The sequence below is a fragment of the Gekko japonicus genome, unplaced genomic scaffold, assembly GCF_001447785.1.
Source record: "Gekko japonicus isolate JY-2015 unplaced genomic scaffold, Gekko_japonicus_V1.1 scaffold3969, whole genome shotgun sequence".
NCBI classification, from domain to species: Eukaryota; Metazoa; Chordata; class Lepidosauria; order Squamata; family Gekkonidae; genus Gekko; species Gekko japonicus.
Genome location: NW_015171622.1, coordinates 17,095 through 32,114, shown reverse-complemented (window position 1 = coordinate 32,114; position 15,020 = coordinate 17,095). Strand labels below are relative to the sequence as shown.

At 46.0% G+C, this 15,020-nt stretch overlaps 1 protein-coding gene across 1 annotated transcript in view; it reads right to left on the bottom strand.

Annotated features, from left to right (window-relative positions):
- TAF2 (TATA-box binding protein associated factor 2) overlaps positions 1–15,020 on the bottom strand; it is a gene marked incomplete at its 5' end in the record, with an annotated part of 78,964 nt that overhangs the window by 47,393 nt on the left and 16,551 nt on the right. Inside the window, 2 exons of the mRNA XM_015419949.1 lie at positions 9,915–10,167; positions 13,887–13,952. Of these exons, the coding sequence (XP_015275435.1) occupies positions 9,915–10,167; positions 13,887–13,952 (319 nt within the window). The remainder of the gene's footprint in view (positions 1–9,914; positions 10,168–13,886; positions 13,953–15,020) is intronic.

Sequence of the window (15,020 nt, the reverse complement as noted above, 5' to 3'; positions counted from 1 at the left end):
AAGGTACAATTTTAGGGCATGCGCCCATTCTTGAAACCCTCTATGGGTTACTGGGTTAAATTCAAGGTTCTGGTTATCACCTACAAAGTCTTTCGTGGTCTTGGACCCACATACCTGTGGGACCGCCTCTTCTGCTACGCCCCGCCATAACATCTTTGCTCATTTGAGTAAAGCTTTATCTATCAAGGTAAAGGTAAAGGTTTCCCTTGCTCGAAAGCCAGTCGAATCCGACTCTAGAGATGCGGTGCTCATCTCCGTTTCAAAGCCGAAGAACCAGCGCTGTTTGAAGACATTTCTGTGGTCATGTGGCCGGCATGACTAGACGCCGAGGCGCATGGAACACTGTTACCTTCCCACTGAAGTGGTACCTATTTATCTACTTGCAATTTCTTGCTTTCTAACTGCTAGGTTGGCAGGAGCAGGGGCCAGAGATGGGAGCTCACTCTGTCATACGGCACTCGGGTCTCTAACAGCTGAACTACCGACCTTCCGGTCTGCAATTCAGCGTCTTAACCACTTGAGCCACCCAGGTACCACCCTGCAAAAGGATAAGATCGGCAACTTCCCGTTCACGCACATTCTCTGGGGTGGCTCCCACTTTGTAGAACGGCCTGCCTGAGGTGGTCAGGAATTCCCCCACACACACTTCAATCATCTTGCAGAATATGTGAAACAGAAATGTTCAGGAGGACATTTTTACTAAGGGATCAGAACAACTGCATAACAGAACAGCACAGAAGGGGCAGATGGACAGAAGAAGAGCCCTGCTGGATCAGACCAGTGGTCCATCTAGTCCAGCATCCTGTCTCACAGAGTGGCCAACCAGTTCCTCTGGAGGTCCAACAACAGGGCATAGACGCTGAGGCCTTCCCCTGTTGTTGCCTCCTGACTCTGGGATTCAGAGGCTGACCACCTCTGAACATGAAACTTCCCTTTGGCCACGAGGCCAGTAACCACTGATAGACCAGCCTTCCACAAATCTTTCTAATATTAAAAAACATAAGAAAAGCCCAGCTGGAACTGTATTGTGCACATCACTTCCCTTTCTAACTACAATGTCCTCTACGTCTCTAACCCTCTTTCTTCATTCTATTATCCAATGGTCAGGGCATTGCAAGGATAGATAAGTTAATGGTGGACAACAGCTATTTTCAAACAGGATTTCTGCCATTGCTGACCATCTCGCCACAGAAACCTGATAATTGTCTGAAGATCCCTGGTGAGTGGGGGCCCAGAGAACACTGTTTGAGAACCACTACTTACCGTAAAATGAAAGCGCTACCTAAAAACCAGACAGCCTCCCGTCACCGCAGCTTCTATAAATTGGAACTACAGTATGTGGAAACGGTTTGCACTTACAGGACATCTGCAACTAATTAGCTTCCCGTAATCCATAACTGACTTTACTTGTTCCCTCTACCGCCACAATTTACATTTCAGAAATATTTGTTTTAAGTTGGTAAGCTACATATTCAGCATCTGCAGAAGCCAGTCACTCAAGAGGCATTCGCGTTACCCGTTTCCTCAATTTACCCTGCCAACAACCTCACTGCAGATTTTCACCATGTCTCAGCCACCCTGAAAGTACAAGACCACCTGAAAACAAAGAGACAATTCAGAACCCCGTTTAGGTTTAAATTATAGTCTAGAGCAGACAGAGCAGCGAAGTGATGTTAACAATCGGTACAACGGAGACAGAGCTCATCCAAACAACTTCAGTTTAGATATTCTGCTTTATAGAACGCTAGAGGCTTGCAGAAATTAACTGCACTTGCCAATAAAGACAGCTGATGGGACTCTACCGGTTGAGCAAGACCACACAAAAAGAGACAGAGGGAAAGGTGTATCAGAGTCTAGTTTTAAAATTTCAGGGAGGATTATATCAGGACCAGCTGCTTTTCCTGGTTTTAATTGGCCAATCAGTTCTTTTATTTCATCGGATGTTACATGAGGCCAGTCAGGTAAGTCCTCAGACAGAAAATCTGAGGGTTCCATAGTGCGGACGTCATCCTGATGGAATAATGTCGAAAAATATTGAAACCACACTTGGGGAGAAATAGCAGACACAGAGGGGGTCTCCGCACGACATGATCCCAAGACTGTGGCCCAGAATATTTTTGTATTATTTAAAATCATGGCCTGGTATAATTCTTCCCATTGTGTATTAATATATTCAATCATACTCTTGTAGTTGGCTCAAGTTTAAAGTATTCTATCAGAAAGAATGGATCAGTGGACTCACGGTATTGTCTGAAGACACTGCGTGATTGGGTTTTTAAGTTTCTACATTCCCTATCAAACCAGACATTTATAGGTCTACTACTCCCCCTATTTCCACTCTCAAGTTCTTTGCCCAGTGACATAGATATGTGAGATGTTAAAGCATTATAGGCTATGATCACTGATGAATGTTCATTTGAATCAATTAAAGAAGATCTATACTTTAGAAGTAGGTTTGATTTGAGTAATTGTTGGGTTTTCTGCATAAAGCTATCATTTCATAAGATCCCAGGCAATAGATCCCTGATGGATTAAAGTACCCTGGTCCTGCTCCTACATTTAAGAACATAAGAACATAAGAGACGCCAATGTTGGATCAGGCCAAAGGCCCATCCAGTCCAACACTCTGTGTCACACAGTGGCCAGAAATACCAGTGCCATCAGGAGGTCCAGCAGTGGGGCCAGGACATTAGAGAAGCCCTCCCACTGTTGACCCCCCCAAGCACCAAGAAGACAGAGAATCACTTGCCCCAGAACCCCTATCTATACCTTGTGGCTAATAGCCACTGATGGACCTCTGCTCCATATGCTTATCTATTTCCCTTTTGAAGCTGTCCATGCTTGTAGCCACCACCACTTCCTGTGGCAGTGAATTTCATGTATTAATCACTCTTTGGGTGAAGAAGTACTTCCTTTTATCCGTTCTAACCCGACCGCTCTGCAGTTTCATGGAGTGCCCACGAGTTCTTGTATTGTGAGAAAGGGAGAAAAGTACCTCTTTCTTTACCTGCTCTTTCCCATGCATAATCTTATAAACCTCGATCATGTCACCCCTCAGTCGTCTTTTCTCCAAGCTAAAGAGCCCTAAGCGCTTTAACCTTTCCTCATAGGGAAAGTGTTCCAACCCTTTTATCATTCGAGTTGCCCTTTTCTGCACTTTTTCCAAAGCTATAATATCCTTTTTAAGGTGTGGTGCCCAGAACTGCACACAGTATTCCAAATGAGGTCTCACCATTGATTTATATAGGGGCATTATTATATTGGCTGATCTGTTTTCAATACCCTTCCTAATAATCCCCAGCATAGCATTGGCCTTCTTTATTGCAGTCACACACTGTCTCGACATTTTCAGTGAGTTATCTACTACAACTCCAAGATCTCTCTCTTGATCTGTCTCTGCCAGTTCAGACCCCATCAATGTGTATTTATATTTAGGATTTTTGGCTCCAATGTGCATCACCTTGCACTTGGCCACATTGAACCCCATTTGCCATGTTGACGCCCACTCGCCCATCCTTGACAGATCCCCTTGGAGTGCCTCACAATCCTCACTGGTTTTCACCACCCTGAACAACTTTGTATCATCCGCAAATTTAGCCACTTCACTGCTTACTCCCATCTCCAAATCATTAATGAACAAGTTAAAAAGCAGTGGACCAAGTACTGATCCCTGCGGTACCCCACTGCTTACCACCCTCCACTGAGAAAATTGCCCACCTACACTCACTCTCTGTTTTCTATGAACTAGCCAGTTTTTGATCCATAAAAGGACTTGTCCTTTTATCCCATGATTTTTGAGCTTGCTTAGGAGCCTTTGATGAGGAACTTTATCAAAAGCTTTCTGGAAGTCAAGGTAAACAATATCTATTGGATCCCCCTTGTCCACATGTTTGTTCACCCCCTCAAAGAACATTAACAGGTTAGTGAGACAAGATCTTCCCTTACAGAACCCATGTTGAGTCTGCCTCAATAGGTTTTGTTCATCTATGTGCCTACTAATTCTTTCCTTAATAATGGTTTCCACCAATTTACCCGGTATCGACGTCAGACTGACTGGCCTGTAATTTCCCGGATCTCCTCTGGAACCCTTTTTAAAGATGGGAGTGACATTAGCTACCTTCCAGTCCTCAGGAATGGAGGCTGATTTTAAGGAGAGATTACATATTTTTGTCAGGAGATCCACAAGTTCACATTTGAGTTCTTTCAGAACTCTCGGATGTATGCCATCTGGGCCTGGTGATTTATCAGTTTTTAAGTTGTCTATCAGTTTTAGGACCTCCTCTCTCGTCACCTCAATCTGACTCAGGTCTTTCAACACCCCTCCTGAAATCAGTGGTTCTGGAGTGGGCAAGCACTTCTCATCTTCCACAGTGAAGACGGAGGCAAAAAATGCATTTAGCTTCTCAGCCATTTCCCTATCATCCTTCAGTACTCCTTTTACCGCTTGGTCATCCAAGGGCCCCACTGCCTCCCTGGCTGGTTTCCTGCTTCTAATGTATTTGAAGAAAGTTTTATTGTTGGTCTTTACGTTTTTTGCTATATGCTCCTCATATTCCCTTTTTGCCTGCCTGACCACAGACTTGCGTTTTATTTGCCATAGCCTGTGTTCCGTTTTATCAGCCTCACTGTGACTAGCTTTCCACCGCTTAAAGGAATCCTTTTTACCTTTTACAGCTTCCATTATTTTGTTTGTTAACCATGCAGGCTTTTTTCTATACCTGTTTGTGCCTTTCCTAACCTGCGGAATATATTTTTTCTGAGCTTCTAGGATCGTAGTTTTAAATAGTTTCCAAGCTTCCCCAATGGTTTTGACCCTTTCTACTTTTCCTTTCAGTTTCCTCCCCACATGTCCCCTCATATCAGAGAAGTTACCCCTTTTAAAGTTAAAAGTGGTTGTGTCAATCTTTTTGGCCAATTCCCTATTTATACAAATGTTACACTCAATAACATTATGATCACTGTTCCCAAGCGGTGCAATCACTTTTACATCTCTCACCAGGTCTTGAGTGTTACTTAGGACCAAATCAAGGATCGCCTCTCCCCTGGTAGGTTCCGTGACCATCTGCTCCATAGCACAGTCATTAAGAGTCTCTAGAAACTCAATCTCTAAAACATGATCTAAAACAGGAGATTCCAATGAAGGGGAAACTATAAAATAGTCAATTACACTGCAGCCCTTTGTTGAGACAGATATATATTCTCCAGATTTGGGAAAGTTGGTAAGCCCATTCAGCCAAACTTTATTAAACTGAAGACAAAGTTAAACTGAATTAAATTGAAGACAAAGTTAAATTGAAGACAAAGTTTAGCGAGATAGATGCCTGCCGAGTTTATATGGCAATCTTTGGAGTACCTTGTACCTTGTAGATGTGAAAATAGGTGGGAGTGTATCCTCCTGATTAATTTCTATAGCCTTAAAGAATATTTTATGATCACTGCCTACTCTAGCACTAAAATCACCTGCCAGAATTATTTCAGCCAAGGGATGTTCTTAGTCGTTTCCAATGTTGAGAAAGAGTTAATCTGTCTAAGGAGTTGGGAACATATATATATTCACAATAATCAAAGTAAGGTTATCAAGGACAAGCTTAATAGCCTGCTCAGTGGGGCTATCCAATTGTAACATAATGATTTCTACTTTTAAATATAAAGAAACAAACAGAGCCAAACCCACTTGAAAGCGACCTGTAGGGTTAATCCTATACCCTGGGAAAGAAAAGGATTTATACCCCTCAATCTGAATCTGATTTGGCGACCAGGTTTCCTGAAGGAGTATAATATCAAAATCATTAAGGTATCCTCTTGTAACATTAGAGGGCAGGATGGACTTTACAGGCCAATGTGTCAGGGGGCAGTTTGACCAGTCTGAGTTCAGTGTGGCTGAAGACTCCTCATGAGGAGCCACATGCAGCCAGCTCTGAACCAGCTAAAGTTAGTGAATTAGAGATACAGGAGCCTCAAGATTCATTGCCGACAGAGGACCTTGACCCACACACAGCTCTGAAGCACCTGCAGGAAAGTAGCCAATCAGGCTCCCCCTCATTAACTGAACAGCAAAGGGAAAAGCTCCGACAAGACTTAAGGACACGCAGACAGAGTGCTCGCCTCTTGGCTCAGCACTAGCTGCTCAATGTTAGCAGTTCTGAGTAACTGCAGGAGCACCTCTGAGCAGATGGCTTTAAATCAGGCTTGTTAAGGAATGCCTATATAAATCAGACCTGGAGAACTGCAGATTGTGGAAACAGCTTGTCACAACCCTATGAACTTTGTGACCACAACTCTGGACTCTGCCTGCCTCCTGTGAGATTTGGCCTGACCATCAACTCTGCTTTTTGGACCTGCCTGAACCTTGCTGATCACCGACCTCAGACTGCCTTTGACTCTGCTTTCCTGAACAACCCATGAACTCTGACTGCTGCTAAACTGGTATTTGATCTCTAGACTGGACTCTTTACTGTGATCTAGCTCTGTTGCCTAACTCTGCCTGTATTCCAGGACACAATGATCTCAAATGGTTATAAGAGAAAATGAACAGAGACAACAGCTCTGAAACAATTTGAAACTGACCCAAGGTCAAAACAGCAGCTGCATGTGGATGAGTGGGGAATCAAACCCGGTCCATCCCAGATTAGAGTCTTAACCACTACACCAAGCTGGTAAAAACTACAAACTGAAAAAGCAAACTGTATCTTGATCTGCTGAGAAAACACCTGTTTTTCTCTTAATGTCTGGGCTGGGCTGCAAAACAAAACTAAGTTGCCTATGGAACACCTCTATGGAACAACTGAAGCTACCGTGCAGAGGTTTTGAGACGGAAGGTAACAGGGTCAGCTGCCCAAGGTCCCAGGGCCAATTCAGACTGGCAACGGAGATGGGGAAACCCAAGCTGCCAGCCTATGGGCAAAAGACACAGAGAAACTGGACAAATCTTGTCAATGGGAATTGTTGGCAGACCACACTGGGGAGGACTTACTCGCAGCTGGCTATGGAGTCTCAAAGTGGCTCTCTGAGGAAACTACCACTTCAGTTCCCTTATTATTACGCTCCTCTGACCAGAAAAGAGAGGAACGTAATAATAAAGCAATAATAAAGTAATAATGATAATAAAGCAAAGTCAATACAGACACAAGATAAAACACAAAGCAGTAAACATTAAAATACAGCAAGGCCAATTAAAACGCATCTCTATAGCGGGATAAAGAAGCAGCAATTGCTACGAATTTGGCAACAGAATGTGTTATTTCCAGAGATTCAACAGTGAGTTGATATTTACTCAGGACAGGTGTAATCTAGAGGTCTTCGAGGGGTGTCCATCAATCACAGAATAAGATGAGGTGATCTATGCGCTCTATTACCCCACATGCACAGCAGCAGTAGCTGGCTTCTCTACAAGGTTAAACCCACAGGCCCCATGCTACATTCCCTTTGTTGGGGTGGAGTGGGGGGGAACCCAAGAAGGCTGTAAAGCTAGAGGTGAAAATTCACCACTTGCCCAGATTTCCAAGACACCCAAGAATTTCTCAGAGAAACAACACACATTTTAGCTGCCTATAATTTATTTATTTTTTTAAGAAAGGGGGGGAGGAACCCTTAACCACAAGGATCAATGAAAACGAGGAAACTATTTTAACATCAAGTGTCCCTGTTTCCACAATTATGGTGAAAGGTACCTCTAATTCCCTTTTACAAAACAATGCGGTTTTCTTTTCAAATTGGTCATTTCCGAGCACTTGGTAAGTACTTCCATAAGGCTGGGCTGGAAAGCAATTCCGTTTGGGAGATGTGGCAGAGTTTTGACTGTGACAGCTGATGTGTTAAAAATGAACAAAGTCTAAAAATTCTGCACTATAGTTCTGGACCTACGAAGAATGAATTCTGATTTTCTCAGAGGGCAGCTATGTTGGTCTGCAGTAGGACAGCTAGATTCCAGTCCAGTAGGACCTTAAAGACCAACAAGAGTTTCAGGGTATGAGCTTTTGACAGTGTAGTGGTTAAGTGCGCGGACTCTAATCTGGGAGAACCGGGTTTGCTTCCCAACTCATCCAATTGCAGCTGCTGGATGACCTTGGGCAAGCCATAGTTCTGTCAGAGCTATTCTTGAAAAAGAGCAGTTTCTGTCAGAGTTCTCTCAGCCCCACCCACCTCACAGGGTGTCTGTTGTGGGGAGGGGAAGGGAAAGGAGTTTGTAAGCCGCTCTGAGACTCCGAGTGAAGGGCGGGGTATAAATCCAGTCTCTTCTCCTACCATGTCTGAGGAAGGGAGCTTTGACTGTCAAAAGGTCACACTCTGAAACTCTTGTTGGTCTCATTATTTATTATTATTATTATTATTATTATTATTATTATTATTATTATTATTATTTTGATTTCTATACCGCCCTAACCCTCCCCCCCCATGGGGGTCTCTGGGCGGTTTACAATTTTAGAAGTGCTAATCACATGTTACTTCCCTAACTACGGCCACATTCTCAGAGGGGTTGGGACAGCCTACCAGCACCCAGGTGGTGACAGCTCTTTCTTCCGGCTTCCGGCCTCTTCGGCTTTAGGTGTCTCTCTAGTCCTCCAGTCCAGCGGGACGTCTCCTTGTGGTGCTTCCGGCGGATAGCTGTTTTCGACGTGCGAATCCGCTCTCCTTTGGCCCCGGCTATGTCCAGTAGGCTCCGCCGCGTCGGGAGATGACATCTTCCCGCGCCTCTTTCGCTGCTGGCGACGGCCGCTTCTGATGTTTCACCGCTGGCCACCAGGGATCACTCTTCTGGCTTCTGTCGCCGCACCACATCGTCTCCGCTGCCAGGATTCCGCCGTCATCTCGCCATTACCGCTGTTCTTCCGCCGCACACCACACACCTCAGGAGAGGAGGGTACCCCCTACCCTAGTAAGGGTAGGTCCCCATTTATCTACTCGCCCTTTAACGGGCTTTCGAACCGCTGGGTGGGCGGGAGCTGGGACGTAGGCCGGGAGCTCACTCCGGCCACGGTGGGGCTCGAACAGCTGTTTGGCCAGATGTTAATGCAGGCTGCATTTACCGCCTGCGCCACCACTCCCTGGGCTCCCTGCTACTGGACTCAAATCTAACTGTTCTACTGCAGACCAACATAGCTACCCTCTGGAACTGATTTCAAAGCCACTAATCGTATACGGAGAGCCCAGTGTGATGGTAAAACACAACATGGACAACAGCTTCTGATTTTAAAGCCACTAATCATAAAGTGAGGGCCAGTGTGCTGCATCGGTTAGCGTGTTAAGACTAGGACCCAGGCAGGTCTGGGTTCAAATTCCCCACTTATCCATGAAATTCACTAGTCTTCCTCCCGTACCATCCCAAAACGCCACCCGTAATACTGCTCCTGGGTTTCCCCCATCGCTTAGGAGCTGCAAGGTGGGTGTAATTTGGGCTGCCACAGGAGGGAGGAGGCAGGGAAGTCACACTTCTGTGCTTTGTTCTTTCCAAGGAGATCAAACCCAATGGTCATAATCCAGAGACCAATTTTTATACCCTCTTATATGATATTTCTTGTAATAGCAGATGAACCCCCCGCACTGTCACAGAAACTATTTTTGAAATTCCCACAAGCTACAAAATGTGATTACCGTATTGCAGGTGTACTATGTATGTTCTTATTTTGGTTTTAAGAGGTGTTTTTTGGAGGAGGCAAATTAAGCCCATGAGCTCTAGAAAACCAGCAGCCTGGAGAACTCACAACAACTATTTGTGTAGGACAGAAATTGTCCTGTTGTTCCATTTGGAAGCTACCCTTGCGGGAGTCAGTTCTACCTTTCCTTGCAGGAAACATCAAGGGCTCAGATCTGACCCAGGTTCAACAGGATAGCTGGGTCAGACTCTGAGAAAGCTCCACGGAAGTCTCTGAACCCGTGAAGGCATTTAACAGAAGGGCAATGTGGTCACCTCTCACCTTTGCGAGACAGAAGCATGCCATTATTCTCACTCGGTAGAAACACTGCTCTTGTTCAAGGATATCGGTCAGCGCGAGCCGGGATGCCGGAGTGGGGAACTTCTGAAGGGCCAAAATGGATTCCTCCTGGGCGACCACGTCTCTCTCGTACCGGAGCTGGTACTGCCACATGAAGTCAGCCTGTTCAAATTCTACCTTCCTTAATACAGACATGTCTGGGTCTATCCTTATCCAGAGCAAAGGGGAGTCAGCACTGAAAAAGAGAAGAGCAAAATTTAAGCTGCGGCTTTAAATATAGCTAGGAGCTGCAGTGGCTCAAGTGGTTAAGACGCTGAACTGCAGGCTGTAGAAGGTCAATAGTTCAGCAGTTAGAGACCTGAGTGTGCCGCATGATGGAGTGAGCTCCCATCTCTAGTTCCCGCTCCTGCCAACCTAGCAGTTCGAAAGCAAGAAATTGCAAGTAGATAAATAGGTACCACTTCGGTGGGAAGGTAACAGCGTTCCGGGCGCCTTGGTGTTTAGTCATGCCGGCCACATGACCACGGAAACGTCTTCGGACAGCGCTGGCTCTTCGGCGTTTGAAACGGAGATGAGCACCGCAACCCTAGAGTTGGATTCGACTGGCTTTCGAGCAAGGGAAACTTTACCTTTACCTTAAATGTAGCAGAGACATGCAGACCAACAATAATGATTTAATGTGGGGTGACTAGGTAGCCCTAAACTCAAAACCTCTTGTTTTCTAGATGCACAAGGCTACACTTTTACTCCTGGGACAAGCTTTTAACTGCAGCCATGTGCTTTCGGGGGTGGAGCCTTCCCGAAGTATTTCTATACCAGAGCCCTCTTGTGGAAATCATTAGCCTACACTGCTCTTGACCTGACAGAAGTATATGTGTACAAGGAATGGGACTGGAACAGATTAGTCAAAAGGTCAGGCAATCTGTGGAGGGCAGATTTATCAGTAGTTATTAGGATGGCCAGCTCCAGGTTGGGAAATACCAGATTTTGGGGGTGGAGCCTGAGGAGGACAGCCTTTGGGGAGGGAAGGGACTTCAATGTGGTGTAACGCCATAGAGCAGTGGTGGCGAGCCTATGGCACGGGTGCCAGAGGTGGCACTCAGAGCCCTCTCAGTGGGCACGCGTGCCGTCACCCCAGCCAGGCCCAGACCATCATTAAAGTGTCGAATTCTCCGCCAAATAGTTTTAAGTAAATGAAAGCATTTGGGATTGCTTTCCTTACTATATTTGGATCATCTTAAGTTAATGTATGAGTTGTTTTTTCTAAAGTAAAACCGCAGTATTCAGGTTAAATTGCTGTGTTGGCACTTTGCGATAAATAAGTGGGTTTGGGGGCGCAGTTTGGGCACTCGGCCTCTAAAAGGCTCGCCATCACTGCCATAGAGTCTACCTTACATAGTGGCCATTTCCTCCAGGTGACCTGACCTCTGTCGCCTGAAGATCAATTGTAATCCAGAAGGACTCCAGCCACCACCTGGAAGCTGGCAAGCCTAGTGGTTATTTGCCATAGCAACATTAAAAACAAACACCCTCCGTCTTCAAAGGCTACTGACTAGCCAACACGGGGACAAGCAGCAGCAGGCGCCAATTTTCACCACAGCCTGCCTGTGACTATCAGGTTTACCATGCTGGAGATTGCTCTGGCAGGCCAGTTCTTGCGCACTTTCCTTCTTATCTATTTACAACATTTATCTCCCACCTTTCTGCCTTCACCATCAAGGTGGCTAACACGTTAAAACATGCATGATAAAGTCACATTTCCCCACTATTAAAATCAACCCCCCCCCCAACACATATCTTTAAAACAAATTAAAAACAAAAATGGCACAACCCCCCCCCCCCAACAGTTAAAACATTGATCGGGAAGGAGAGATCACCGAGGGAATGCCAAACGAACCTCGGATGCTGAAGGGAGAGAGACCGAAACAGACCGATGGGACATGCTGAATGTGAGGCTTTTTCAGACCGAGGGACCAGGTGAGGCGCTTAACTGGCTGAACTCAGTTGTGTGCACACCCTTGCAGAGAGACACCTCCTGGCCATCTGACGGCTGGTGGCTGACCCTCTGACTAGCCAGCTGCCCAGTGGCCTTAGGCGGTGGGACGGAGGAGACAAGCCACACCTCAGGCAGGGAGCTTCCTGCAATCTCTCGCGCAGGTTACCTCTCCTCATGCCCAGGGTCCCCCTTGTAAAGGAGGCTACAGGGCCCTAACCTGGCAAGACCCCATAAAGCGATGGAGGCCCAGGAGGATGGCCCAGCTTCAGTTTTCAATTACTAGAGAGGAAAAGGTCACAGGTGAGCCAGATGCCCCTACCTTCTGGGGCCTGAGAAAGGCCCACAATTGTACTCAGGCCCACCCTGCAAAATTCCTACACGGAAGGAACTTCAGTGGAGAGATAATGAGAAACCTTTGTGTAGATCAATGTGACAGATGAAGCCATACGTGCCAGAGAGCTTCTCGCCATTTACAAACATTCAGTTTATAAAACTGTATGTTATTGTTTTAATCTGGCACACAGTGCCCTTGTTAGCCGCCCTAAGCCTTCGGGGTAGGGTGGGATACAAATGTAAATATAAATAAATAAATAAATAACATCAAAACGTGGCTTGGGGACTAAAGTACACGTGTAGGCTCATGTCTCTGATAGTTTGCCATGCTTAAATCAGCAAGCCGCAGTTAGTGCCTCGCTTCCAACCAGCATTTGAAACCCAAGTTTGCTTATCTAAGTTTGCCAGTTTAAATATCACAAAAAACTAAATTTGCCATTTTGATTAATCTCCCTTTCCCGCTGCAGCCTCCCCTCAGGGCCCCCCCCCCATCTCCCACGAGCAGCATTCTGCCCAGGTCAGTGGGCTGCAGTGGAAGGGGAATGCCAGGGAAGTTCCATTCTTCTATGGGCAAAGTTAGTCTGGACCCAACCCTATGGTTAGCATAACCCAAAAATAAACAGAAAGCAGAAGCGGGAACCATATATGGGTGGAGCCATGGCTCTCTGGTATGCAGAATGCCCCAGGTTTAACCCCTAGCACCCCCAATTTAAAGTATCAGGTAGTTGGTGTTGTGTGAGAACCGGGAGAGCCACTGCCAGCCAGAGCAGACAGTCCTGACCTTAACAGACCAAAGTGCAAGGCAGCTTCATGTGTGTTCACGCAAAACAATATATGGTCGCACATACACAACACACAATCTGCAATTTGCATGTGATGTTTTTAAAGAAACACCTTCGACACAGCATTCTTGTAAAACTCGGTGTCGCGATGGTTAGTGGCATACACAGATAACCACCACATGATCCTTTTAAAGTACATTTAGCTGAGGCTTCACACTCAAGACACCAGGAGTTAACAGCTCTGTTCTTGCAGAACAGAAGGAAAGCAGCCAACCACAGGACAAGATGGCTGATAAAGTGGCAAATTCTTCTGAATAATAAAAAAAAAGTGTTCAGGCCAGCTCAAAGGACAGTTACTGGCTTACAACTATGTACAGTTCTAGAAAAAGGACGCAAGAGTGTCGGTCACAGAGTGCAAATGACGTGGGTGCTCATGGGACTCTGGATGGAGCTCATGGCGCCTCCAAGGAAGGGCGATGGGAGAGGAAGCAGATGAAAATGAGTTCAGCCAGTGGAAGCCACAGCTAGGATTCAAGCACTGTCATGATACTATTATTATGTGGAAAGCATAAGATCTACAATCCTACGAGCACTGCAGAAGGCAGACGGCTACACCTCCAGAACACTTCTTCCATGTGCATCACACACCTTTCTGGTAAGCAAGAGAAAGGAAGTACCTCCTAGCAGGTACTGGGGCTGGGGGGGGGGGAGAAGTCTTGCAGTTTCCATATCCAGACTGCTGCTGCTGGATTGGGGCCAGTATCATTCAATCTCCCTCCCTTAAAGCAACCTAATACAACGCAGGAAGAGAGACAATATCTTTGTTTCCATGAAATAACTTACTCCATGGCAGAAAGATCCATGTCTACTTCCTCTCCATTCATTAGCGGAATCTTTTTCTTCTTATTCCTGTTTTTTTAAAAAAAAATAATAAAAGAAAGCCAAACATATATATTAATTTATTTTCTGAACTCAGCAAGCACAGATTAAATAATGTTTCAATAAATCACATTATGAAGAAGGTTAAGTCTGAATCATTGAGACTTCATTTAACCAGGACAGATATCCCAGATTGTTTCTGTCAATGATCCTTCAGAGATTCATGGCCTCCTCCCTTCTAGAGAGAGAGAGCACTTCCCATGGGTGCATCCTCAAGCAACGCAGATTATGGTTACTGCTTAGAAATGTTTAACCACCCTATTGTATCAATAATTCTGATGGTTGGGAGTGACAGATAGGTATCCCCCCCTATTCTTTAAAAAACAAAACACCGTTATCCCTATAATAATAAACTGCTGTCAAGTTGGAAGTGATTCATGGTGACCCTTCATGGGAATTTCTTTGGGGGGGGGGGAGGTATTCGTGCACGCATCCGGGTGCATGTGCTTTCATGCCTGGAAGTCATGGTGACTTCTGGTGACCCCTAGTGGGGTGTTTTAGACATTTCGGAGAGGTGGCTTGATTCCCTGCCTCTGTGTCCCGAGCCCTGGCATTCCTTGGAAGTCTCCCTTCTGATTACTTGCCAGCTTATCTTCCAAGACCTGACGAGACCGGGCTTGCCTGGGATATCCAGGTTGGGGCCCCTCGTGGGGTTTTCAAGGCAAGAAATGAGCAGAGGTGGTGGTCTATCATTGCCTCCCTCTGCACAGCAACCCTGGTCTTCGTTGGCCGTCTCCCAAACACAGCCAACCCTGCTTAGCTTCCAAGCGCTGATGAGCTCATGCTAGTCAGGCTACTGCTGTCCCTATAACAGGGAATCAAACGCACATTTGCGACTGAGGAAGCAGGGGGTGGGGCTTCATCATGTGCCCCGCCCCCCTGCACCTCACCCGGGGGAACTGCGTTCCCCCGCGTTCCCCCCCGAAATGACCTCTGCACGGAGGCCACCACAGGGCTGCTCCTTTCCAACCCACCATAGTAACATTAGGAGCCCCAGTGCTCATGGGGAGGAGGCCATGTATTTATTTATTATTTTAA